General features: G+C 46.9%; 1 protein-coding gene across 1 annotated transcript in view; it reads right to left on the bottom strand.

Annotated features, from left to right (window-relative positions):
- Positions 1 to 27,615, bottom strand: part of LOC115077813 (zinc finger protein 436-like) — a 186,336-nt gene that overhangs the window by 112,354 nt on the left and 46,367 nt on the right. Inside the window, exon 4 of the mRNA XM_029580099.1 lies at positions 6,116 to 6,242. Within this exon, the coding sequence (XP_029435959.1) occupies positions 6,116 to 6,242 (127 nt within the window). The remainder of the gene's footprint in view (positions 1 to 6,115; positions 6,243 to 27,615) is intronic.

Raw genomic sequence — 27,615 nt, 5'->3', positions numbered from 1 at the left:
CTAGCGTGTAGCAGATGGACTCAGGACCAATGGGATGTATAAAAGCTACTCCCGAACCGGGTGGGAGGCTGCCCGTGGCCCACTTAGTATTGCCCTTGCAAATGCTGTGTCCTCCCAAGCCTGAACGTCCAGACGGTAAAATCTGGAGAAAGTATGGATGGAGTGGATGGAGGACCATGTAGCCGCCCTGCAGATCTCGGCAGGTGACAGCATTCTAGTTTCTGCCCAGGATACTGCCTGGGCTCTGGTAGAATGGGCCTTGACCTGTAGAGGTGGTGGCTTGCCAGCTTCTACATAGGCCGCCTTGATGACTTCCTTGATCCAGCGGGCGATGGTTGCCCGCGAGGCCGCTTCCCCTTGTCTGTTTCCGCTGTGAAGGACGAAAAGGTGGTCCATTCTTCATATGGGTTCCAACATGTCCAAGTATCTGGATAGTAGTCTGCCGATGTTGAGGTGACGTAGACTACGGGCTTCTTCCGAATTCTTCAAGCCATCCGTCATTGGTAGCAAGATGGTCTGGTTGAGGTGGAAGTGTGAGACCACTTTGGGGAGGAAGGAGGGAACCATGCATAGTTGGATGGACCCCAGGGTGAGCCTGAGGAACGGCTCACGGCAGGACAGTGCTTGTAGTTCCGAGATGCGACGGGCTGAACACACTGCCAGCAAGAACACAGTCTTTAAGGTTAAAAGGCGGAGGGACAGACCTCGGAGGGGTCTGAAGGCAGTTCCCACTAGGAAGTCCAAAACGAGATTGAGATTCCACAGAAGTACCGGCCACTTTAGTGGTGGGCGAATGTGTTTGACTCCTTTCAGGAAGCGTGACACGTCCGGGTGAGAAGCTATGCTGTCACCCTCGCTCTTGGAGCCGTAGCATGACAATGCGGCCACTTGTACCTTGATGGAGTTGAGGGACAGACCCTTTTGTAGTCCATTCTGTAAGAATTCCAGGATCACGGGAAAATTAAATGAGCGTGGCTTGATGTTGTAGTCTTCGTACCAGGCTTCAAATACTCTCCAGATCCTTATGTACGTTAACAATATGGAGAACTTGCGTGCTCGGAGGAGAGTGTCGATTACCACCCCCGAGTATCCGCTCTTTCTCAGGCAGGCCCTCTCAATGGCCAGACCGTAAGAGAGAATTGAGCTGGGTCCTCGTGGAGGATCGGACCTTGTTGTAGCAGGTCCCTGTGTGGGGGCAGGGGTAGAGGATTCCCTGCCAGCAGTCTTCTCATGTTTGCGTACCAGGGTCTTCTTGGCCAATCTGGAGCCACCAGAAGAACTAGTCCCTTGTGTAGTTGTATCTTGTGAATGATCGTGCCCAATAGGGGCCACGGCGGGAAGGCGTAGAGTCCCCGATGGCCAGGTCTGTACCAGGGCATCAATCCCTTGGGACTGCGGTTCCCACCTGCAGCTGAAGTATCTGGATACTTGGGCGCTGGATCTGTTTGCCAGAAGGTCCATGTCCGGTGTCCCTCACCGATTCACTATCAATTGGAAGGCTGCGGACGACAGCCTCTGTTCTCCTGGGTGTAGACTTTCCCTGCTGAGGAAGTCTGCCGTGATGTTGTCTTTCCCGGCGATGTGGACAGCAGAGATCTCCTGGAGGTTTGCTTCCGCCCACGCCATCAGGGGGTCTATTTCTAGGGACACTTGTTGGCTCCTGGTTCCCCCCTGCCGGTTGATGTAGGCCACTGTCGTGGCGTTTTCCGACATTACTCTGGCCGCTTTGTTTCAGAGTCTGTGAGCGAACCGCAGACAGGCTAGTCTGACTGCCCGCGATACTAGGCGGTTGATGTTCCATCCCGCCTCTTCTGCGTTCCACTGCCCTTGAGCGGTTAACTCCTCACAGTGTGCTCCCCATCCTCGTAGACTGGCATTTGTGGTGAGTAGGGTCCAGGTTGGGGAGGATAGCCTTGATCCCCGGCTCATGTGGCTGGCCTGCAGCCACCACCGTAGTTGGGTCCGAATTCTGCCCGGGAGTGATAGACGTACGGTGTAGTTCTGGGACCGTAGGCTCCACCGTGATAGGAGTGAGCGCTGTAGGGGCCTCATGTGGGCTCGCACCCATGGCACAACTTCCAGGGTGGATGCCATCAGCCCGAGGACTTGCAGGTAATCCCATACTGTAGGACGAGGATCGTTCAGCAAGGTTTGCAGCCGGTTCCACAATTTTGATCTCCTTGTGGGGGTCAGGCTGACCTTGTCCTCTTTGGTGTCGAATCGGACTCCTAGGTATTCCAGCGACTGTGAGGGCTGTAGGGAGCTTTTGTTTGTGTTAACCACCCATCCTAGGCTCTCCAGTAGAGTTATGACTCTGTTGGTTGCTTGGCAGCTTTCCTCTGGTGACTTTGTCCTGATCAGCCAATCGTCCAGGTAAGGGTGAATGAGGATTCCTTCCTTCCTCAGTGTTGCCGCCACCACTACTATTACCTTGGTGAACATCTGGGGTGCTGTGGCTAACCCGAAGGGAAGTGCCCGGAACTGGTAGTGACGGTTCAGGACTTTGAAGCGTAGGTAACGCTGGTGATCCTGATGAATTGGGATGTGTAGGTAGGCCTCCGAAAAATCCAGGGATGTAAGAAACTCTCCCGGTTGTATCGCCCTTATTACGGATCGTAGGGTTTCCATGCGGAAGCGGGGAATCCTCAGGTGGCGGTTGACCGACTTGAGGTCCAGGATGGGCCTGAATGTTCTCTCTTTCTTGGGGATGATAAAATAAATGGAATAATGCCCAGTATTTATTTCTTGCGGAGGCACTGGGGTTATGGCCTCGAGGGCCAGTAGCCTGGACAGTGTAGCTTTCACTGCCGCCCTCTTGGAGAGGTCATGGCAGGGGGACTCCACGAACTTGTCCGGAGGGATTCGTAGAAAATCCAGGTAGTACCCCTCCCGAATGATGGCTAGGACCCACTTGTCCGAAGTTATCTCGACCCATCTGCGGTAGAATAGGGCTAGTCTGCCCCCTATGGCTTCTTCCCTTGGATGGGTCAGCTGAATCTCATTATGGGGTGCGGCTGGGGCCTGTGCCCGATCTGGTTCCCCTCTTGTTGTGCTTGGTCCGAAAGGACTGGTTCCTGCCCGTAGGGCGGGGGGCTTGATAGTTGCTCCTGTAAGGATTGAAGCGCTGTGAACTTCTGCCCCTGGAGGACCTGGGGAAGGGTCACTGGTTTCTCTTTGTCTTATCCTCTGGTAGGCATGGCAATGGGGACTCGCCCCATTTGTCGGCCAGCTTCTCTAGTTCGCTGCCGAACAGGAGGGATCCTTTGAAGGGCATCCTCGTGAGGCGCGTTTTGGAAGATGCGTCGGCTGACCAGCTTTGGAGCCAGAGTTGCCTCCTGGCCGCCACCACAGAGGACACTTCTCTGGCCGCGGTGCGCACTAGGTCGGAGGCAGCGTCCGCGAGGAATGATACTGCTGGTTCCATGTCTTCTCCCGGGGTGTTGTTCCTGGTTTGTGATAAGCAGGCACGTGTCACCACGGTGCAGCAGGCCGCAATTTGTAGAGACATAGCGGCTACGTCAAAAGACTGTTTGAGGATGGACTCCAGCCGCCGGTCACGGGCATCCTTGAGCGCAGCTCCTCCCTCCACTGGGATGGTAGTGCGCTTGGAGACCACGCAGACCATGGCATCAACTCTTGGGCATGCAAGAAGATCTTTGGTTGCCGGGTCCAGGGGGTATGGACCCGGCAACCAACCGGACCTGTGCTTTATTGGCCTTGCTGGATTTTGCATTCCCCTTGCCTCTGTTCTTTATCCACATGTCAAATTGGCAGTAGTGTGAAGGCTGCCAAAGCCCGTCCCCCCTTGAAAGTGGACTCCGGAGCATTCCATTCCAGGTCAATCAGCTGCTGTGCTGCTTGTAACAGAGGGAAATGGCGAGAAGTCTGTCGAAGACCCTCCAGCAGGGGATTCGGTTTAGGTTCCCCCGAAGTACCTGGGCCCGGGATAGCGAGCTCCGTCAGGCACTGGTTGACCAGGTCCGGGAGCTCATCCTTTGTGAAGAAGCGTCTCATGGTTTGGTGAGGCTCTGTCCCCGGGGGGAGCTCCCCCTCTTCTAAGGGTTCGGTTTCCTCCTCGGAGATGTCCGAGTCCCCATAGGTGGGGCTTCTGGGTAGTGGTAGCCTGTGTCTAGGTCTTGAAGGGCCTGGGGCATGAGGGTCCTCCTGTGGAGCATGTGGCTGGTCAGCCTGAGGTTCAGTTTGCATTTGAACAAAGGTGTGAATCCCCTTGAAGAACTCCATCCATGAGATCGAAGTTGGATCAAAGCTGAGGGGCGCTGGTTCCTTGGGGGTCCCCGTCTGTGGGGAGGTCCCCTGGCTAGGTCCGGGGTACCCCCTGAGGAGCTAGAACTCGGCCCTGGGTGGAACTGGCCCTGGACTGGGTCTCCCAGGGCCTCTTCGCACTGCGTGCACAGGGCGTCGGCCTCCTCGCTTTGTGCGGCTCTGATGTGGCATGCTGGGCAGAGGCCTTGAGCCTTTATCCTTGTTTCCGGAGGTGCCATGGCTGTCGGCGCGTAGACTCTTATGCGCTCCGGTGCGCTTAAGATGAGCGTGTAGTTGTGTGCGCAGCTGTGCGTTCGGCCGTAGATATGTGCCCGGCTCTGTGCGCGCAAGGTTTTATGTGCGTGTAAGTTTATGTGCACAAGTGCTTTGTGCGCCTAGCTTGAATTGTGCGCTCTTGAACGGCGAACAGCGCGGCGAATAGGGCCAAGATGGTGACGGCAGCACACGGGCAATATGGCGACCCCCTCGGAGGGTCTCCACGTGAGTAGACCCTCGGAAATAGCCGGGGCCTGGCCCTGCTAGGGCGGATCAACCCGGTGGCACTGGTCCCCGCCGGTGACCTGTGCTCCTCCTCGATCCTCGGAGACCGGATTCAAGCAGAAGATTTCTACCTTACCTTGTCTTCGGCGTTTCCCGGTTTCATCCCGGGCGGTCTCCGGCTGCGGGGGGAGAGGGCAAATACCTTCACCGCCGCGCTCGAGGGTGCACCCGCTGCCTCTCAGCCGCGCCCAAGGATCGGGGGCTAGGTCCTCGCCGCGATTCGGCCGCCGGACCGAGGCTTACCTCCCAGGGACCACAGAAATCACCTCAGGAATCTCAACTGGGGGAGGGACCTGAAGGTATCACCGCAGAAGAGCGGGGCTCGTCTTCAGGTAGGTTTCTTCTTTAAATTTGGATTTTCTTCTTTGAATTTGGTTCTAACGCTGTGAGAGTGTGCAGATAGTCCCTAACTGCTATGGAGAAGGAAAATACTGAAGAGCTGCACTTCCTGCGGGGGTATATGTACTAGGGGCTGACGTCAGATTGAAATCTGATCCGTCTCCAACTGCTAACAGGAGTACACTTTACCCATTGGTCTTGAGTCCATCTGCTACACGCTAGGAAAATGTTTTTGAGGGGCTGCCGAGGTGGTGATAAAAAAAGGGGATTTGCAATTTGCAAATCTGACCAAAAAACAAAACATAGTGAAAAATTTAGAGAGAGCCTGGGAATCTGTCCATGTGGTAGCTCGGACAAAGAAAGACCAAGGGGCTCATGAGGCAGTGACTGCATGCTGGAAATCTCGTGCATGCTCAGAAAGACTTCTGAGCTCTGAGAGTTGGGTCTGTGTCAGCGCCATCGGATGTCACCCAGTGGTGTAATCCTGCTTGTCAACAGAGAAACAGCAGTAAGAATCATCAGCCCAAAGATCTGCCTTTGCCATGCTCCTGGAGTTTTTATACTACCTCCCAGATCCCTTCTGCCAGCATCACAAGACTTCTCTCTCTTCATCTCCTTCTAACACTGCATTGCACTTCCCCACCGCAAAATTCTCTCCCTCCCCTTAAAAATACCCCAGTAATCCCTATCTTTAGCAAGGTCCCCACACATTCATTTCTAGACATGTCTTCTCCCTTCCACAAGGACCACAGATTCTAAGTAAACCTAAAGAGCCTTCACACTACTGCCAATTTGACATGTGGATAAAGAACAGAGGCAAGGGGAATGCAAAATCCAGCAAGGCCAATAAAGCACAGGTCCGGTTGGTTTCCTTTCAGAACCCTTGAAGGGTTAACAGACAACAGCTCAATTAACAAGGGAAATCTCAGAAACAGAGAAGAAATTGCTGTACCCAGAGAGATGAGGGCTCCATGGATCTCCTTCATGGCGTTTCTGTACAGGTCCTTCTGCCACTCTTCCAATGTCTCCCACTCCTCCTCAGAGAAACAGACAGCCACATCACGGAATGTGATTGATGCCTGGAACAAAAAGTATAGAGACCACATAGTATCAGTGAAGGAGGAACATGTCTGTCATTATCCAATGCAATGACAATACCGCAAATCTGTTTCATAAGCTATAACATAGAGAAAAAACTGCATTCATGTTATCTCATATTATTGAAAAGGCTATTTTGGTTACAAAAAGGCCATCATATATAGAGCATATGCTATTCAAATTTCACCCTTGCTTAGGTATAGAATCATAGGCCCCAGCTGACTTTAATTTGTTATGACAATTTTTACTGCATTTAAAATAAACTTTAAAAAAATAGTTACCTCCTTTCAAGTGAACCAGTTGGTCTGAACATATTACATTTCAAGGCAGTAGGCTCTGCTTTGTGGACAATATTTCTTCTCCAGAGAGTCACCTCATTTCAAGCTGGATTACCTCACACATTTTACAAGTTATGTGGAGGCAATTCAGTTTGAAATTAAGTCATTGTGTGTAGAAGAAGTGTAACTTCTGAAGTGGAGCCTGGTGCCTCAAAATGTGATATTTTTCCCCATAGCCTTTTTCCACCCTTCTCTTGTCTATCTTCTCCTAACTTCTAGGATCTCCTTTACATTCTCTATTTCTTCTGTCTCCTCCTCTCTTCTTCTCCATCTTCCTTTCCTGTCTCTGATATCGATCTTTCCATTTCATCTCTTTTCTACCTCTATCCACTCCAAACTAGAATGCACTCTCTTATTCTCCAGTCCTCAGTCTCCCTCACTTCATCTTTTCTTGTCCCATCCCAGCTCATCTCCCCACTCTCAGCCCCTCCACTGCCTTCCATTCCCTGTTCTCAAACTCTTCTCAGCCTGTTTCCCCCTCTGTTTTTTACCCAATCCCAATTCCCTCATTTCTATCATCTGTTCTCACCCCCTCATCAACCCTCAGCTACTTTCCTCTGCCTCTCATCCCCTCATTAGCCCCAGCTTCTTCTTTCCCTCATCCTTTCTCCTGCCGCCAGGTTCTTTCTTCTCTCTTATCTTCTACCCACTTTCCCATTATTTCTTTCACCTTCTCCCCATCCCATTTTCAAATCCTTCACAGGCCCATCCCTTCCCTCTTTTTCTCATAGCCCCACCCCTACCCCTTTCTACTGCCTCTCCCCCAGTTTCCATCCCCATCCAATCTCTGAGTGCTTACTCTCCCCCTAATCGCCAAGTGCCCACTCTCCAATCCAGTCTCATAGTGCCTGCTCTCTCCTTCCATACCCAAGTTCAGTCTGAGTGTCTGTTCACCCCTTGCATACCCGAGTTCCCCACTCAATCTCTGAGTGCCTACTCTCCCCCTAATCCCCATTCTGCCACCCAATCTCAGTTCCTGTTCTCCCCTTTCATATCCACATTGCTTTATCTATCTATTTAGCTACCTTAAGATAATCAGGTACAATTACTACAAGATCGTGCTCTTCTTTCATGCTTAGAAGAATTTTACCCCAAATACTATACCTCTTCCTTGGTTTTTTTTTTTTTTTTTTTTTAATTTGTATTTTATTACATTTTCAACAGTTTTATACTTATGAAATCAGGAAATAATGGACACATGTAACTGCTAACATAAGTATCTTACATATGCATATTAAGAAGCATTAATTAACATAGAAACTTTCAATATTACACTCCAATTAACCTATAATTGGGGGAGGCAATAATTATCAAAGGAAAAAATTTATAATCCAAATAGCAAATTAAATACAGGTATGAGAAGTATCTATTTTTACTTGGCCTCTGTCTCTGATATAGAAGTTAGATCCTTGTCTGAGAGAAAAACTTCCAATTGCATCGGATCTAAAAATCCAAATTTCTTTCCTTTATAATTAATCAGACATAGACATGGAAATTTTAGAAAAAATGTTGCACCTAGTGCCACAACTTTTGATTTTAAGGCCAAAAACGTCCTCCTCCTAGCCTGAGTAGTACGAGCTACATCAGGGTAGATTTGGACTCGATGTCCACAAAATAATATATCCTTTACCGAGAAATATTTTTTAAACAACTTTTCTTTATCCTGTTCAACTAGACATGAAATTATCAAGGTAGCTCTCTTATTTATCAGGTCTACCGACTCTTCTAGAAAGGTCGAGAGACCTGGTGAGGATGGTTCTTCCCCTTGGTCAAAACCTCTAATACTAGAGGTTTTCCTAGGTAAATAATAAATTTTTGAAAGCTTGGGGATTTCTTCTTCCTCATATAAAAGAATTTCCTTTAAATATTTCCTAAACAGTTCCCAAGGTGAAAGAAGTCTAGTTACAGGGAAATTAATCAAACGTAAATTCTTTACCCTCATGAGATTTTCCATATATTCTAACTCCTTGTGCATGATAAGACTGTCTTTAATAAAAGCATTACCTGAATCTTGTATCAATTGTAACTTACTATTGACAGTTAACATATCATTTTCACATTTCTCTATTTTCTTTTCATGCAATTCAATAGACATCTTATTTTCCTTAATTACTGACAGTAATGATTCATTCATCTTTATAATATTACCATCTAACTTCATGATCATTTTCCCTAGATCTTCAAGGGTAAGGTTACCTTGGATTCCTCCAAAGGATAAACTACCCTGACTACCAGCAGGAACAATCCCTTCAGCTATAGAAGTAATTGTTTTTTCAGTCCAGGGAACTTCAGCCTGACTCTTTCGGCTGCTGTCCACTTGGACTTGTCCTACCGGGTTTCTCGCTGGGTCTGTTGTCACCACTCCAGCGGGTTGTAGGGGAGACCTTGGGCCTTCACCGGGACTCAGGGAAGCAAAAGAGAATGCTCCCTCGCTGTCATCTTTCGGTGTGTCCACCATTCTTACCACGTGGTGGTCCATGGGTCCTGTGCTGCGTTGTTGACCGGGTGATGAGGTTACGATCCGGGCCTTCCTCTTTCTCCCCATTAAGCAATTATATCACAAATAAAAACTTCTTGCCAGCTCCCGGCCTTCTCCGGCCTAAGCCGGCCAAAGCCGCGCGCCCCTTTGGCTCGCGCGGCTTAGGCAAGGCACCGGCGGCTGCGTGGCGCCGCCCCTCCGTAGATTTTATAGTCGGGGGGCTGGGAGACGTCCGACTGACGTCACTGCTCAGCAACTGCAGCCCGGCGTCTCAGCTGGTCTTTGCCGGCACAGCGTCTCGGTTGGAGCGGACCTCCTCCTCTTTCCTGCACGCCTCCTCCCCCTCTTCCTTGGTTTTTTGCAACCTAAAGACATTACTCTGCATTTTTTAGCATGAAATCTTAGTTGCCAGACCCTAGACCATTCCTCAAACTTTGCTAGATCCCTCCTAATATTTTCCGCACCTTCCTGGCCGCTTAGCCTGTTGCAGATTTTGCTATTGTCAGCAAAAAGACAACCCTTCCCATTATGATGCTCACAAAAATGTAAAAAAACCCAGTACAAGGACAGATCCCCAAGGCACACCACTATTAATGTCCCCTTCCTCAGAGTAAACTCCATTTACCACTATCTTTTGTCACCTCCCACTAAGTTGGTCACGCCAGGTTCCATACCAAGGGAGCTCAATTTATTTACAAGTCGACTATGCGGAACCATGTCAAAGGCCTTACTGAAATTCAAGTGTACTACATCTAACGCTCCCTCTTGATCCAACACTTTGGTTATCCAATCAAAGAAATAGATCAGATTGGTCTGACAAGATCTACCTCTGGTAAAAACATGCTGCCTCAGATCTTTCAATCCACTGGATTCCAGAAACTGCACTATCCTCTGGTTTAGCAGGGATGCTATTAATTTGCTCACCATAGAGCTCAGACTAATTGGCTTGTAGTTCCCAGCCTCCTCCATACTTCTACCTTGTTGCATCCGTCGGTCTCTGATGGCTTCGACCTCTGTGCCTCACCTTTCTTCCTTCTCTCTCCTCAAGCCTTGGGAAGATGGCTGCTGCTGCGTCTTCATGCCGCTCTCTCCGGCGTCCCCGGATTGGCAACGGCGCCGGTGATTTTCCTGAGGGCCTCCTAGGGTGCGCGCACGCACGCCACCCATGTCTATATCCATGTCATGGCGGGAACCTCGGGGGCGTCCCCTCCGAGTGACGTCATTACATCCTGGTATTTAGCCTGGCCTTCATTTGCTAACAAAATGAGATAGCAAGGATTGGAACTGCCTCCGGTCTAAGCTGCTCTGCCACTTCCTAGCTGCCGCAGTAAGCTCTCTCTGCCCTTCAGGATAATTCGTCGCTAACCTGGGTACCCGGCTCCTCGGGGGCCCTTCTGCTCTATTTCAGGTACCTATCCAGGGATACGGGGGTACTCGCTCCTCGAGGGCCTGCTCTCCTTATTCTGGTTCCTGCCACTCAACAACTTCTGCCTGCCTGGACCATCAACTATACAGCTTCTGCTTCAGTGAGTACTAACTCTTTCAGTCTCATCTTCAGCTTCAGCACTCCGTATCTACATCCGGGACCTGTCCCTGCTATGCCGTGCTGCCTATCACCTACTCGAGTGTGAGATTGGTCTCCTCTGCTGAAGACCCCTGGACTACTTCACTGGGTTACCTCCACTGCTGCCCGCTCCCCGGGCAGTATCATCGAGCTGTACAATAAATACAAATTCTCTGTTTCTGCATGTATAGTCGTCTAGCCTAGTACTGCAGTTCCTCATGGAGCTCCTCCCTGTGGGAGTGGCCATCACCGCAGTACCCAAGAATCCACCCCTACACCTCATAACCATAACAGATTGCTAACTCCATGGATTCGGCTCAGCTCACTGCTTTGCAGGCCATTCAGGGCCTGGCCCAGCGAATCTCCGAACAACAGAATTTGTTGGACAACTTGATTGTTGCTTTTAATCAGTTACACGCACAGATGAATACACCAGCTGCCTCAGGTAACGAAGTGATACCGCCAAAAGTAACGGTCAAGTCTACAGTGCCTCTATCTGCTCCGACACGCTTTGCAGCTGAAGTCTGGAAGTGTAGAGGATTTATTAATCAATGTTGCATACACTTTTCCCTGCAACCTAACCATTTCCCTACAGCATATGCCAAGACCACCTATATCCTTTCGTATCTGGACGGAAGAGCACTGGCTTGGGCCTCACCGTTGTGGGAGCGCAATGACCCTATCCTGAATGATCTTGCCGGGTTTCTTGAACTGTTTAAGTCAGTATTTGATTACCCTGCCCGGTACTCAATAGCAGGATCAGCTTTGGTTCATCTAAAACAAGGTAACAAACCTTTACCAGACTTCGCCATTGAATTCAAGACGTTGACTTCTGAATTACATTGGGACCCTAGGTGCCTGAAGACTCTATTCTTTGAAGGTCTGAACTCCCGGTTGAAAGATGAACTGGTGACTCGTGAGATGCCTGAGACCTTAGTAGAACTTTTGAAGCTGGCAGCAAAGATTGATCGCCAAATTCGCGACAAAGTTCAAGAGGTCAAGAGTCCCAGAAGACCACTCCAGGGAGAGATTTGTGTCAAGTCTGTACCCAGGCCTACACTCCCAGGGCCTGCTGCTGGCGAAGAAGAACCAATGCAACTGGGCCGCAGTCATTTGACTTCAAAAGAGAGACGATTCCAAAAGAGGTTGGGACTATGTATGTATTGTGGACCAGCTGGTCATGCAGTACAAACATGCCCTATATGTCTGGGAAACTGGCAGACCTAAGCCCTGTGGGAGGACTCTTCTTAGGTCTAACTGCACCCTCTCCTCCACTCTCTCTTCCAGTCTCTTTAATCTGCAGGCCTTTGGAATATCAGACCCTTGCCTTAGTGGACTCTGGGGCAGGGGAAAATTTCATTTTGAAACTTCTAGTGGAACACTTGTGGATCCCTACCACTACTATGACATCTCCATTACTATTGTCCTCTATTCATGGAGAGCCCTTACCGAGTGAAGTAATTCTGCTTACAGAGCCAGTGAGCTTGTGTACCGGTGCTCTTCATACAGAGACTATTTCCTTCTTTGTGCTAGAGAAGGCCATGCACCCTTTGGTACTTGGGTTACCATGGCTGCAGAAACACATGCCACAATTTAACTGGACCACTTTGGAGTTTTCACGTTGGGGTCCAGATTGTCATGGCAAATGCTTAAAGGAAGTCTCTCCAATACCATGCATGCCAACTACCCCGTTGTTGCCTGGGTTGCCGCCTCAATATGCTCTTACCAAGATGTATTCTCAAAAGAAGCTGCTGATGTGTTACCTCCACACAGATCATATGACTGCACAATTAATTTGAAGCTAAATACAGAACCACCCAAATGAAGGGTCTACCCCCTCTCCGTAGTAGAGAATAAGACGATGTCAGAATACATCCAGGAGAATCTCCAGAAAGGCTTCATAAGACCTTCTAAGTCTCCTGCTAGCACAGGATTTTTCTTCATGGGGAAAAAGGACAGAACGTTACGTCGATGCATTGTCTACAGAGGTCTGACTGAGATCACCATAAAGGACTGCTACCTGCTACCACTCATCTCGGAGCTATTTGATAAGTTTATTTATTTATTTATTTATTTATTTATTAACTTTTATTTACCGACATTCGTGAAACACATCATACCGGTTTACAAAGAACTCAGGCGGAAAATACAATAAAACAATATAACAATATAACAATATAACATTAATAACAGAATCAAAATTCAGAGTACAAAATGAACCAAAAAAGGAGCAATAGCAAAAGAGGAATAATAGAAGAGGGGAAGGAGGGGGGATGGGGAGGTAGGGGAGGGTGGGTGGGGCGGGTCAAGGGGAAAGAGGGAGGGTAGGGGTAGGGGGAATGGGAGGGGGATGGGGGTGCGGGAGGGGAAAAGGCATATCTAGATGAAGTATAACATAAAAGCCAAAAGATAACATAGATTAGAGGGAGACTATGTACAGTAGAAAAATGTACAGATACTATTAACTTAAGTAGTACTACGGTGGAGTTGGAAAACCGGCCATGTTAGTTGGGCGACGGTGTTCACTAGGATATAGATTATTTAACGGGAAGCTGGGGGTGAAAAGGGAGGGAGGAGTACCGGGGGAGAAGGTGGCAGCCGGGTGGCCCAGGGATCTAAGGAAGGCTAGGTGGGGGGGAGAGGGGGAAGGGGATGGGTTGGGCGAAGGGGAGATGGGGGAGATGTGTGGGCAGGGGTGAGCTGAGAGGTGTGGGAGTAGGGGTGAAAGGTCGGGCGGGTGGAGCTGGAGGGAGAAATTAAGTTTAGTTAGTGTCGGGGTAGGCCTGTCGGAAGAGCCATGTCTTGACTCCTTTCTTGAAAATGTGGAGGGATGTTTCTTGGCGTAGGAAGGTGGGGAGGGAGTTCCAGAGGGTAGGGCCAGCGACGGAGAAAGCTCTTCCTCTGGTGTGAGTTGAATGTGCTGATTTGAGGGACGGGGTGTGGAGAGTTCCTGTCTGGGTTGTTCTTGTGGGGCGGTCAGAGGTGCGGAAACGGGGCATTTCATCGAGCCAGGTGTGATTATATTTATGTAGGGAGTTGTGAAGGATGGTGAGAGTTTTGTATTGTGAGCGGAAGGAAATGGGTAGTCAGTGTAGGTCCTTTAGGATGGGGGTGATGTGGTCCCTTTTACGCGTACTGGTTATGATTCTCGCCATGGAATTTTGTAGAATCTGAAGGGGTTTGATGGTGGTGGCGGGGAGTCCTAGAAGCAGGGAGTTACAATAATCTAGTTTCGTGAGCATAGTGGTCTGTATGACTGTGCGGAAATCGTGTGTGTGGAGGAGGGGTTTGAGTTTTTTTAGGATGTTTAGCTTATAGAAACCTCCCTTTAGGAGAGCTTTGATGTGGGGTTTAAAACTTAGGTGTTGATCTATGAAGACGCCTAGGTATCTTACAGACTGGGGCTGAGAGAGGGCTGTAGTTGTATTTTGGGGGGTGTTTTGTCGCGTGGGGAGGGTGAAACGTTCCGGCTGATTAGAGATAACGAGTAATTCTGTTTTTGAAGTATTTAGGGCTAGGTGGAGTTCAGATAGCAAGGTGCTTATGGTGGCGAGGCAGGATTCCCAGCGTTGCAAAGGTTCGCTTATGGACCCTTGAAACGGGATGAGGATCTGCACGTCATCTGCATATAGGAAGAATTTCAGGCCTAGGTCGGAGAGGAGGTGGCATAGGGGTAGGAGATAGATATTAAAGAGGGTGGAGGATAGTGATGAGCCTTGGGGGACACCTTGTGTGATAGATATGCGTGAGGATTCGTACTTGTCGATTTTTACTAGATATTCTCTGTGTGTTAGGTAGGAGGAGAGCCATGAGAGGGCCGTGCCGGCGATACCTATTTCTGCTAGGCGGGTCATTAGTATTTGATGGTTGACTGTATCATAGGCAGCTGAGATGTCTAGTAGGGCGAGTAGGTACGAATTTCCATGGTCCATACCTTTGAGTATGGTGTCTGTCATGGCCAGTAGTAAAGTTTCGGTACTTCGGGCTTTACGGAAACCGAACTGTAGCGGGTGGAGGATGTTGTGGTCTTCTAAAAAGTCAGTCAGTTGTTTGTTGATTACCCTCTCTAGGACTTTGGATAGGAAAGGAAGATTGGAAATCGGGCGGTAGTTGGCAGGGTCTGTGGGGTCGAGGGTTGGTTTCTTAAGGAGGGGCTTGACTATGGCCAGTTTGAGTGGGTCTGGGACGCTGCCTGCGGTGATGGAACAGTTGATTAGGTCCTTAATAGGTTTGGTGATGGCTGGGGTAATGGAGAGGAGGGTTTTCGAGGGAATGGTGTCTGAAGAGTGTGTGGCGGGTTTCATCTTTTTCAGGATGGCTTCTACTTCTATGTTGGTAGTGAGGTCGAATGTTCTAAGGGTAATCCTTTTGTCATTGGGAAGGGGGGCGAGGGGGGTGGTGTTGTCAGGGAAGCGAAGTAGGATATTGTCGATTTTGTTCTTGAAGTAGAGAGCTAGTTCTTCGCATCTTTTGTTGGAGATGTTTTCGTTGAGAGTAGGTGTATTAGTGTTGGTGAGTTCAGTGACATATGTGAATAAAGCATTCGCATTAAATTGGTAATCATGGATTTTTGCCTCGTGGAAATCACGTTTGGCTTGGGTAAAATCGCATGACGGTATGCGTGCAAGGTGTTGTTGTAAGTAGCTTTGAGTGTAGTGGATGGTTGTTTGCGCCAGGCGCGTTCTTTAGCTCTTAGGTCTTGTTTAATTGTTTTTAAATTGATGGAGAACCATGGTTTTCTTTTCTCAAAATGTGCTAGGGGTATTTCTTTGTGGATGATGGGGCATAGTTCGTTGGCTATAGTTGTTGTAAGATTGTTCCAGGAGTGGAGTGCACTGTCTGGGTTGGAGAGATCGAAATTATTAGTTATTTTGTCGAAAGCTAGGGTGAGTTCTTCCGTACTACAGTGTTTACGGAAGGAGATAGTTTTACGGTGTTTCTGCGTGGTGGATGTGGGGACTTTGGTTTCAAGGGTAGCGTTAATGAGGAAATGGTCGGACCATGGAACTGGAGTGACTACAGGGGGGGTGGTGATGGTTATTTTAGAATTCACAAAGATTAGGTCGAGTGTATGGCCCGCCTTGTGTGTGGGTTCGGTGATGATTTGCTTGAAACCCAGGGCTTTGAGGGTGTCCAGAAAGATGTCGCAGGCGGGGGTGGTAGGGTGGGCATCCACATGGAGATTGAAATCCCCTAGTATAATGGTAGGTAGGTCTGTTTTGATGTTGACAGTGAAATATTCGGTGATAGGTGAGGGATCTTGTTCTATTACACTGAGCCAAGATATTCTCCAAGCTTGACCTCAAAGGAGCATATAATTTAGTTTGCATCCGAAGGCGATGAAAGAAAGACAGGTTTTAATACCTGGGATGGACACTTTGAATACCTGGTGATGCCCTTCGGCTTGTGCAATGCCCCGGTTATCTTCAAAACATGATGAACGATATTCTGCGTGATTTACTCTACCAATGTGTCATTGTCTACTTAGACGACATCTTGATATTTTCTCAGGACCTGCAATCCCATCAGGAAGATGTCAAAAGAGTTCTGCAGAGACTTCGCAAGAACTGCTTGTACGCCAAACTGTCTAAATGTGAATTCCATAAAGAATCTGTGCCCTTCTTAGATTACATTGTCTCAAACAATGGTTTCCAAATGGACCCTCAGAAGCTTGAGAGCATTCAAAAATGGCCACAATCCACGGGCCTAAAAGCTCTAAGACAATTTTTGGGATTTACTAATTACTACTGGACCTTTATTAAAAATGACTCTTCATTGACTGTTCCATTAACAGCAATAACTAAGAAGGGAGCCAACGTTGCTACTTGGTCTATGGAAGCTGTGACTGCATTCCAGAAGTTAAAAGACGCCTTTCAAAGCAAATCATGTCTCCGCCATCTGGACCCCACGCGACCCTTCATCGTGGAAGTCGATGCCTCTGATGTAGGTGTAGGGGCCGTGCTAAGCCAGACCGGTGATTCAAAGATCTTACACCCCTGTTCATTCTTTTCCTGATGCTTCTCACCAGCGAAGAAGAACTCCGATATTGGGGATAAAGAACTGTTGGCAATAAAAATGGCATTTGAAGAATGGCCCCCCTGGCGCCAAAAGCCTTTCCGGACTCTGACTGATGATCTCACCAAATACAGAAAGACGGTCTATCTCCCACTAAACTGATACGGACATACCAAACACTACACGTTCTTATTCTTGTTAAATTTCTATCGTCTTATTCTTCTTCTTTTCCCAGTTAGAACCATCCTTGTTTTATTGTAACTGATTTTTTCTGCGCACTGTTATAACTTGTTATAATTTGTAAATATATAAAATGTATACTCATGTTATATTTATACACGTTTATAATGTATTGATCACCCCTGTTTTATGTAAACCGACATGATACGAATCTCCGTGAATGCCGGTATAGAAAAACTCAAATAAATAAATAAATAAATAAATAAAATAAAGGTGCCCAACATCAGATTACTGTTTACACTGATCACAAAAATCTGTAGTACCTCTGTCACGCTTAGCGCCTCAACCATAGACAGGCGAGATGGTCCCTGTTCTTCAACAGATTTGACTTTGTGCTGAAGTACCGCCCTGGTGACAAAAATGTCAGAGCAGATGCATTATCACGCTTTTTCCTCCCAGAGGACATACCTGATGAACCCCAGCATATTATTGACCAGAAGAGAGTGATTCTCACAGCTACATATCCGGTATCCCAGGGAAAGACCATTGTACCCTGCAATCTAAGAAAGAAATTGCTAAAATGGGCTCATGATTCGAAACTGGCCGGACACCCTGGTCAACGGCGAACACTGGCCAAGCTACAAAAGTACTATTGGTGGCCCACCATGAAAGAAGACACTCTAGATTAGGTAGCCTCCTGTTCCAATTGTGCCAGACAGAAACCTCCGCCTGGACGTCCTTGGGGCCTGCTTCAACCCTTGCCAGCACCGGATGAGCCCTGGACCCACATCGCAACAGATTTTGTAGTGGATCTGCCACTTTCTGGAGGTAACAATACCATTTGGGTTACAGTGGACCGATTTTCGAAGATGGCTCACTTCGTGGCTCTTCCTGGCTTGCCATCAGACATGGAACTTGCAAAGTTATTCATCAGTCACATCTTTCGCCTACATGGCATGCCTAAACATATTGTTTCTGACAGAGGAGCTCAAATTACAGCAAAGTTCTGGAAAGCCTTGTGTAAGAAATTCGACATAACACGACTTCACCTCTGCGTACCATCCTCAGTCGAATGGCCAAACTGAGAGCATGAATAGAACTCTCAAACAGTTCCTCCGTGCCTATGTTGGTTTATGCAGAATGACTGGGCTGAACTGTTGCCCTGGGCTGAATTTGCCATCAATTTGCATCCAGCGTCATCTATTGGATCTACTCCTTTTGAAGTGGTCTACGGAGGACAACCTTTACCACTTCCACTTTCTGTGTCGTCCCCGGCAGCTCAATCTACTGCCAAAAATATACATCAGCTCTGGAGAAAGACTAAAGAGATGCTCCAAAAAGCAGGACAAAGAGGAAAGAAAGGCTATGACGCTCACTGAAGCAAGGCTCCTGAATTCCAGCCTGGTGATAAAGTTTGGCTTTCTTCTAAACATCTGATTCTTAAGCTTCATCTGCTCAATTTGCTCCACGCTTTTTCCAACAATTGGGGTCTCTCACCTACAGTCTGAAACTCCTTCCAGCTATGCGAATTCACAATGCACTCCATGATTCGCTGCTGAAACCACTTGTTCTTAGCGAGTTTGTCACCAAGACACTTAAACCTACTCCAGTAAATGCAGAAGAAGACAACAAAATCAAGGTTGATGCCATCCTTGATGAAAGAAAGAGAGGCAGAGTTTGGGAATACCTCCTGTCATGGGAGGGATTCGGACCAGAAGAAAACTTTTGGGAACCATTGGCTAATATCATGGACAAAGAGATGCTTCGTCAATTTCATCGATCGCATCCTCAAAAACCTAGACCAGGTAGGGGGTCCGGAGGGGGCCCTTTGAAGGGGGGTATAGTTGCGTCCGTCGGTCTCAGACAGCTTTGACCTCTGTGCCTCACCTTTCTTCCTTCTCTCTCTTCAAGCCTTGGGAAGATGGCTGCTGCAGCGTCTTCATGCCTCTCTCTCCAGTGTCCCTGGATCAGCAACGGTGATGGTGTTCGCCATGATTTTCCTGAGGGCCTCCTAGGGTGTGCGCGCACACACCATCCACGTCTATATCCACGTCATGGTGGGAACCTAGAGGCGTCCCCTCCGAGTGATGTCATCACATCCTGGTATTTAGCCTGCCCTTCGTTTGCTAACAAACTGAGTTAGCAAGGATTGGAACTGCCTCCGGTCTAAGCTGCTCTGCCGCTTCCCTAGCTGCCGCAGGAAGCTCTCTCTGCCCTTCGGGGTAATTCTTCGCTAACCTGGGTACCTGCTCCTCGGGGGCCCTTCTGCTCTATTTCAGGTACCTATCCAGGGATACGGGGTACTTGCTCCCTGAGGGCCCGCTCTCCCTATTCTGGTGCCTGCCACTGAACAACTTCTGCCTGCCTGGACCATCAAATATATAGTTTCTGCTTCAGTGAGTACTAACCCTTTCAGTCTGTCTCATCTTCAGCTTCAGCGCTCCGTATCTACATCCAGGACCTGTCCCTGCTACGCCGCGCTACCTATCACCTACTCGAGTGTGAGACTGGTCTCCTCTGCTGAAGACCCCTGGACTACTTCACTGGGTTACCTCCACTGCTACCCGCTCCCCGGGTAGTACCATTGAGCTGTACAATAAATACAACTTCTCTGTGTTTGCGTGTATAGAGTCTAGCCTAGTACTGCGGTTCCTCACGGGGCTCCTCCCCGTGGGAGTGGCCATCACCGTAGTACCCAAGAATCCACTCCAACACCTCATAACCATAACACACCTTTAAGAATAGGAACTACATCCGCTCGTCTCCAGCCTTTCGGAATGACTCCTGACTCTAAAGAAGCATTCAAATGGTCAACCAGTGAAACTATCAAGATTTCTCCAAGTATTCCATTCAGCCCCATCACCTTATTCACTTTATGGTCAATTTTCAAAGATATCCAATTATGTAAGCTGGATAAGATTTAATTGGCTAACTTACACAAGATATTCAGCACTACAGCTATGATGCTGAATACCCCCATATTTGCCACTATTTAGCCAGAGAAGTTATATCTGACAAAGCTCAGACCGGTTAACTTAACCAGATAAATCCGAATATCAGCTCTGCTGTCCTGATCTGCCCAGTCCATGCCCCTAAGTTATCTGGCTAAATCCTTAGTCAGATAAATGATTTATCCGGACAAGTGGCAACTACTGAACATAGCCAGATAATCAGCAGCCACCACTTAGCCAGAGAAATGCTACTTATCTGGCTAAGTAGTGTTTGAATATCAACCTCTAGGTTTAGCTAGCTCCTTACGAACACACAGGTTCCGTCAGTGATTGAATTCATGTGATGACAAAATACAATTCATTACGCAGCAATATTTTCACTTCATTTCATTTTTAGATCTTCTAATCACCAAAGATGAGCTCATTTTTTTTTTCATACTGCCCTTTATTCTAAACTGACTGATAGGAATTCTTTTTGGCATTACATCAGTTTTCATTCCGTTGTTTTGAAGAACATTTTACTGGTTTCACAGTTTTTAAGGTACAGATGAAGTGCTCTGAATTAGCTGTTTTCAAATGTGAATTGCGATTGCTGAGTGACAAGTTCATTAATAGAGGATAAGCCCATAATTGTGTAAGCTGAAAATATAAATGTGCTCTTTTACAAATAGAGGAAAATTGTTTCTTACCTGTTAATTTTCGTTCCTGGAATATCACAGATCAGTCCGGATGAGTGGGTATTGCTTCCCTACCAGCAGATGGAGACAAAGATGAACAGCTTTAACTCAGTGTGCTGCAGCAGTCAAAAAAGTAAACAGAATGTTAGGAATTATTAGGAAGGGAATGGTTAACAAAACAAAAAATGTCATAATGCCTCTGTATTGCTCCATGGTGAGACCGCACCTTGAATATTGTATACAATTATGGCCGCCGCATCTCAAAAAAGATATAGTTGCGATGGAGAAAGTACAGAGAAGGGCAACCAAAATGATAAAGGGGATGGAACAATTCCCCTATGAGGAAAGGCTGAAGAGGTTAGGGCTGTTCAGCTTGGATAATCAATGGCTGAGGGGGGATATGATAGAGGTATTTAAAATAATGAGAGATCTTGAACGAGTAGATGTGAATCAGTTATTTACATTTTTGGATAATAGAAGTAGTAGGGGGCACTCCATGAAGTTAGCAAGCAGCACATTTATTTATTTATTTATTTATAAACTTTTATATACCGGTATTAGTGGGGACATCATACCGGTTTACATTTGAACAAAAGACTTGAAAGTACATATTAACAGGGGAAAAGAAAAAACATAGAGGGGGTTAACCAGAGGCAGTGTGGAAGCGATAGATTAAAATAAACAAGAACAAAAAACATAACATAGCAATATAGTAATATAGTTAAATCCTTAACATAAGGAATATGCAAACATTTAAGACTAATTGGAGAAAATTCTTTTTCACTCAACGCATAAGTAAGTTCTGGAATATGTTGCCAGAGGATGTGGTTATTGCAGTTAGTGTAGCTGGGTTCAAAAAAGGTTTGGATAAGTTCTTGGAGGAGAAGTCCATTAACTGCTATTAATAAAGTTGACTTAGGGAATGACCTCTGCTATTACTGGCATCAGTAGCATGGGATCTTCTTGGTGTTTGGGTACTTGCCAGGTTCGGCCTCTGTTGGAAACAGAATGCTGGGCTTGATGGACCCTTGGTCTGACCCAGCATAGCAATTTCTTATGTTCTTAACCTAGTGTTCCATTTGCAGTCCCTCAGTATGACCTGTATCCTAGCAAGATGGGATTAACTGTAAACCCTAACTTCAACAACTCTCTGAGCAGAAGGGTTTGGAGTCATTTTGAACTGAAGCTCTTTTGACAGGAAAGGGTGATAGAACTTTTCAACCAGTGACCAACTAACCAGCGACCAACCATGTACTAGTTACATATTGAAAACGAGTGTGAGCTTTCCAGAACGGGTGGGAATCTAGACTGATCTGTGGGATTCCAGGAACGAAACTTAGCAGGTAAGAACCAATTTTCCTTTCCTGTTCATACCCAGATATCTCAGACAAGTGGGATGTAACCAAGTTCCTCTAAATTGGGCGGGAACGTGATAGACCTGCTGCAGTAGATTCTCACCAAAAAGCAACCAATACCGGCGCCTGGACATCCAGCTGGTGATGTCTGGTGAAAGTGTGGAGCTAAACCAAAGTAGCTACCCAAATGTTCTCGTGTGGGGAAACTAGCTGATACTTGACCCTCAAGGTTGTCTATTAGAATGGGCCTACAGTACCTCAGGAAGCAGTTGACCCCTGGAAATGATAGATGACTCAATTGCCTCCTTCAACCCCCGCTCAATAGTATCCTTAGAAGCCTTACTCTCTTTCTTTGGTCCATTACATAGAACAAACAGGTAATCAAACCTCCAAAAACTGTTGATAACTTTGAGATACCTCAACAATGCTCAACATATGTCTAACAGATGAAGCTCCCTCCAATGCAGAGTTGCTGAATCCAAATTTGGAAAAGCTGGAAGCTCCACTGTCTGAGGTTAAAGATCAAGACTACTTTCGGCAGAGGCACAGTGTGCATTTACACACCCGCCTCCAAAATCTGAAGAAAAGGGTCCCTACACAATAAAGCCTGAAGCTCTGAAATTTTTCTGGTTGATCAAATAGGTACCAAAGAGATTACTTGCAAGGTGTGATCTTTTCGAGACACCCTCTTCCTAAGTTCAGACGGAGCTCCACAAAGCTCCTGTAGCACCAGATTAATGTACCACAAAGGACACTTTTGTCAATAGGGAAAGCAAATGCCTCACCCCACAAAGAAAATGAACCACGTCCAGATGACACCTCCTGCATCTTACCACAAACACAGCCTAAGGCCACCAATTGCACTCAAAGGGAATGAAAAGCCAGTCCCTTCATCAGGCCCTTTGCATAAATGCCAAAATATTTTATTTTATTTATTTATTTGTTTTTCTATACTGATGTTCAATTAGACATATCACTCCGGTTTATAGAGTAACAGAGGAATCTATTAACATAGATGTTTTATTTTACATTGAAATATTGTAACATGAGTAACAATTGGACTGTGGAGTGTCATTATAAATTATAACAGAGGTAGTGAAAAAAACATTAAAACTTTGTAACATATGTAACAAGAAAACTTGAGTCGTTGGGGTTGACCACAATATAGGATTATGCAGATGTATGAAGGGTGTTGTGAAAGGGGGTGATGTGTGTGCTGGTGGGGGAGGAGGGCTCATCTTAGTGTGGTTGGTGGTAGGTGATGGGTGGTTGTTGGATATGTTTTTTGAAAAGCCATGTTTTAAGGTTCTTTTTGAATGATTGGGTTGTGGGGGTCGAGCCTGAGTTAAGGTGGTAGACAGTTCCAGAGTGTTGGACCTGCCACTGTTAGGGATTGGTCCCTTGTTGAGGTTAGGTGGGCCATTTTTGGTGAGGGAGTTGGGATGAGTCCAATGTCGTGGAGCGGAGTGTTCTCTGGGTGGATTGAAAGAGCAGGGCAGAGCTCAGCCAGATGAAGTTTTCAGTGTATAGGGCTATGTGGATGAGGGTTAGAACTTTGTATTGAATCCTGTGTGGGATGGGCAGCCAATGCAGGTTTTTGAGGATTGGTGAGATGTGTTCAGATCTTTTGGTGTTTTGAGAGTGATCTTGCTGCTGCATTTTGGAGCAGTTGCAGTGGCCTGAAATAATTGGATGGGAGGCCCAGGAGTAGGGCATTACAATAGTCGAGTTTGGAAAATAGCAGTGCTTGGAGTACTGTTCTGTAGTCTTGGGCACAGAGCAATGGTTTGATTTTTTTGAGAATCTGGAGTTTGAAGAATCCATCTTTTATTATTGAGTTGAAATGTTTCTTCATGCTGAGTTTGTTGTCAATGAGTACACTGAGATCTCTGGCTGAGGAGGTTATTTTATGTCTGTGGCAGGTGTTGAATTGTTGTCTTTGAGAGTTGAGATGGTCTTGTTGTTAATGTGAAGTATTTCCATTTTATTGTGGTTGAGGTTGAGGGACATTTGTGATAGAAGTTGTGTTATCTTATGAAGGTGGTTGTCCCAGGTTTTTAGTATGTTTGTGATAGTTTCTTTTATGGGGAGTAGGATCTGAACATCCTCTGAGTATAAGAAGGTAAGATTTAATCTGATTAGAAGCATACATAGGGGGAGGATGTAGATGTTGATGAACCTTGAGGTACATGTGTGAGGGGAATTTGTTTGGATTCTGCAGTATTAAGTCTGACTTTGTATGACCGGTTTGTCAAGTACGATTTGAACCATTTAAGTGTGGTGTTGCCTAGGCCGATGTCACTTAGTCTGTTTAATAAGGATTCATGGTTGACAGTGTCAAAGGTGGCAGAGATGTCAAGTAGGATGAGGAGGTAGGATTGCCCGTGGTCAAGGCCTCTGAGGATGTGGTCGGTGAGGGATAGAAGGAGCGTTTCGGTGTTAAAGTATTTTCTGAATCCATGTTAGGACGGAGATAGGAGATTATGATTTTCCAGGTGTTCAATGAGTTGACGGTTGACAATTTTTTCGAGGATCTTGGTAATGAAGGGAAGGTTGGAGATGGGTCGGTAATTTGATGGATCAGCTTTGTTGAGCTATGGTTTTTTGAGGATTGGTTTGATGCTGGCGCATTTGAGAGAGTCAGGGAAGGTGCCTTGTTCGAGTGATATATTAACTATGTTTGCTATAGGTCTGGCTATGGTGTTTGGGATTTGCTTTAGAAGTTTCATAGGAATGGGGTCGATAGGGTATGCAGCTGGGTTTAGTTTTTTGATTATTGATTCTACTTCGGATGAGGCAACTGTTTCAAATTGAGTCCAGGATGGTGTGGTAAGGTGTGCTGAATTGGATGCAGGCTGGTTGGTGTGCGGGTTGGCGGCGATTATTTTAGCAATTTTGTCGTTGAAGTAGTCGGCGAGTTCTTCACATGTTCTGGAGGAGTTTTCTTGATGAGATGTGTTGGGGGTCGGTTGTATCAGGTCTGTGACGTAGGTAAATAAGGTTTTGGGATTAAATTGGTGGTCATGGATCGTTTTGGCATAGTAATCTCTTTTGGCCTTTTCAATGTCTGTTCTGTAAACATATAGAATAGTTCTATATCTATCTTTTAGTTGAGGGGTTGGGTCTTTTCTCCTTTTTTTTTTTCAGATTGTCTTAGAAGGTGCTTGATGTTTTTTTAGCTCAGGCATGTACCAGGGTGTTTTGTGTTTATTGGCGGTCTTGATTACTTTTTTGATAGTTGGGCCCTTGATCTTTGCTACATCAGTGTTGATGGCCGTCCAAGAGTTCGTGCGGTGTTTGCATCATTCATGTCAAGGTCTTTTAGTTTGTTTGGAAGGATTTTGGTGAGTTCGTTGCTTGGGCATAGTTTGATGAATTTGATGGGTTTGTTGGTTTAGTTTGATTCTGTGGGTGGATGATTCAGTTGTAGGTTGGTGTGGATGAGTTTGTGGTCTGACCAGGGGATGGTGGAGGCTGATGGGGGGTGAGTCTGGGCTATTTGATTATTGATGAATAAAAGGTCTAGGGTGAGTCCGGAATTATGGGTTGGGGTGTTAATTTTGTTAGAAACCAAAGGCTGTCATGGTTTCTAGGAGGAGTTCGCAGGTTGGTGAGAGTGGTGTTTTGTCCATGTGTAGGTTAAAGTCCCCTAGAACGATAGCAGGTATGGCCATGTTGATGTTGGTGGCGATAGTTTCAATTAGGGCAGATATATTATGTTGTAGTGTTCTAGGTGGGGCATATAGGAGGATAATTTGTAACGATTTTGATTTGAAAAGGCTGATTTCTATGGGGGATGGTGGGTTGATGGGGTGGACTATGATGTTGAGTTTCTATAGGACCATGAGGAGTATGCCGCCACCTTTCTTTTTTGGTCTTGGTATGGAGTATATATTGTAGGTTGCTTTGGGTACTTGATTGGTGAGGGTGGTATCTGTGTTTTTGAGCCATGATTCAGTTATACAGAGTATAATGGAATATACGAAACCAAAGCTTGAGTAGCTCAACACTCTCCTCAAGACACCACATCTCTAACACTCTCCACACCCGCATATAAGCCAAGGAAGTGAAAGGATGCCTAGCTTACAGTAAGATGGTAATGACCTCCTTGGAATATTCCTTCCATCTCAACTGGTTCCTTTTTTTAAAAAAAACAGGCCGTAAGACAAATGCGATCTGCTTGATCCAAGAAAGAAGACTGGCCCCTGATGAAGCAACCTTTGAAGATGCCCAAACCTTAGAGGTCTGTCCACCACCAAATTTACTGGATCTGCAAACCATGGCTGACATGGCCATTCTGGAGCTATGAGAAGCACCTTGCCCATGTGTCTCTCTATCCGTTGAAACATTCTTCCCAACAGGGGCCATGAAGGGAAAACATATAGAAGGATCCTTGGTAGCCACGATAGATTCAAATGAAATGCAGAAACCCACTTTGGGTGGGTGTGGAACACAACCCCATTTTGGAAAAACTGCAGGGATGCAGAGTATGAAACTAATGCTTCTAATGAAAGTGATAGCAATACGTAAGAAAAGTCATGGAAGCTGATTTCAGCAGCACACAAGGCGGTTTCATTAACTGTGCCAAGACAAAGTTCAGATCGTATGCTACAAGTGGTTTTATGGTTGCCAACTGTTTGGATATTCTATGGATAGTAGAATGAGGGTTAAAATGTTCAAAAGATGTCTGGATTTTTGCCCTCCAAGTCCAACTGCAGTCCCCTTCCACTTGATACTTTACCACGGCTCTCTATCTTAGCTTTCTGCAGTTTTCTGCTCTTCCTCCAGTCCAGCACCAAGGTGCCTTTGACTAAATGCTGCCCCAGCCATATAGTCCCTCTTTCAGTGCACAGTTCAAACATTAGCTGTTTGAACTGTGCTGGGCTCCTGAGCCTGCATTGTTCAATCAGCTAACATTTTGACTGCATGCCAGCGGCACCATAGGAAGAGGGCGACACAGTGTGGTGGCCAGATCCCCCAGCCGAAGAGATGAGCAAGCGCAGAGTCGGTCTTTGGGGCAGGGCTCTTTTCACATCTGCCCCCGCTCCAGTTAGGGATCCTTCTCTTCCCTCTTCACTGCTGGCACTAGTTTCAACGTGGCGGGGGGGGGGGGGCACCATCAGTTAAGGGGGGAGCACTTTTCACCCAAGGTGCCGTTCACTCTAAATCCAGCTCTGAGCAGGAGCAGCGGTGGCTGGGCCCCTGGCCACAAAAACAAGCAGGATCAGCGGTGGCCAGGCCCAAAGAGGGGATCAGCATTGGCTCCACTAACTGGAGAGAGAGGAGCCTCCCGATTCTGTGTGGGCCCTAGGGGAAAGATTACTGCTGCCTGCACGTAAGACAGAATTGAGAAGGATTCTCTTGAAGAACCGGTCCCTGCTGTAACATATCCATGTGCGGCAGAAGACGAAGGGAGGCCTCCACCAGGATTCATCGCAAATCTGCATACCATGGACGCCTGGATCGATCCAGCGCCACCAGGAGTACTGACCCCTTGTGGCCTTCAATCTTGTGAACTATCCTGCCCAGCAAAGGCCACGGAGGAAAGGCATAAAGCAATCTGTCTTCAGGCCAGACCTGTACGACAGCATCTATTCCCAGGGACCATGGATCTCTCCTGCGACTGTAGAATCGAGGAACCTGCAATTTACTTGAATAGATTTAGGAGCCTAGGTTAGATGTCTAATGCTGTAAATCAGAGTTAAGCACTTAATATCCTCCTCACCCCCTGCCCTCAATCTGCCCCATAGCCTTCCACTTTTTAGGTACCTAAATTTAGGGTCATAGTGAAGCTA

Source organism: Rhinatrema bivittatum, chromosome 16 (genome assembly GCF_901001135.1).
Source record: "Rhinatrema bivittatum chromosome 16, aRhiBiv1.1, whole genome shotgun sequence".
NCBI lineage: Eukaryota > Metazoa > Chordata > Amphibia > Gymnophiona > Rhinatrematidae > Rhinatrema > Rhinatrema bivittatum.
The sequence above is the reverse complement of the archived record's forward strand: the minus strand, read 5'-3'. Positions and strand labels throughout refer to the sequence as shown.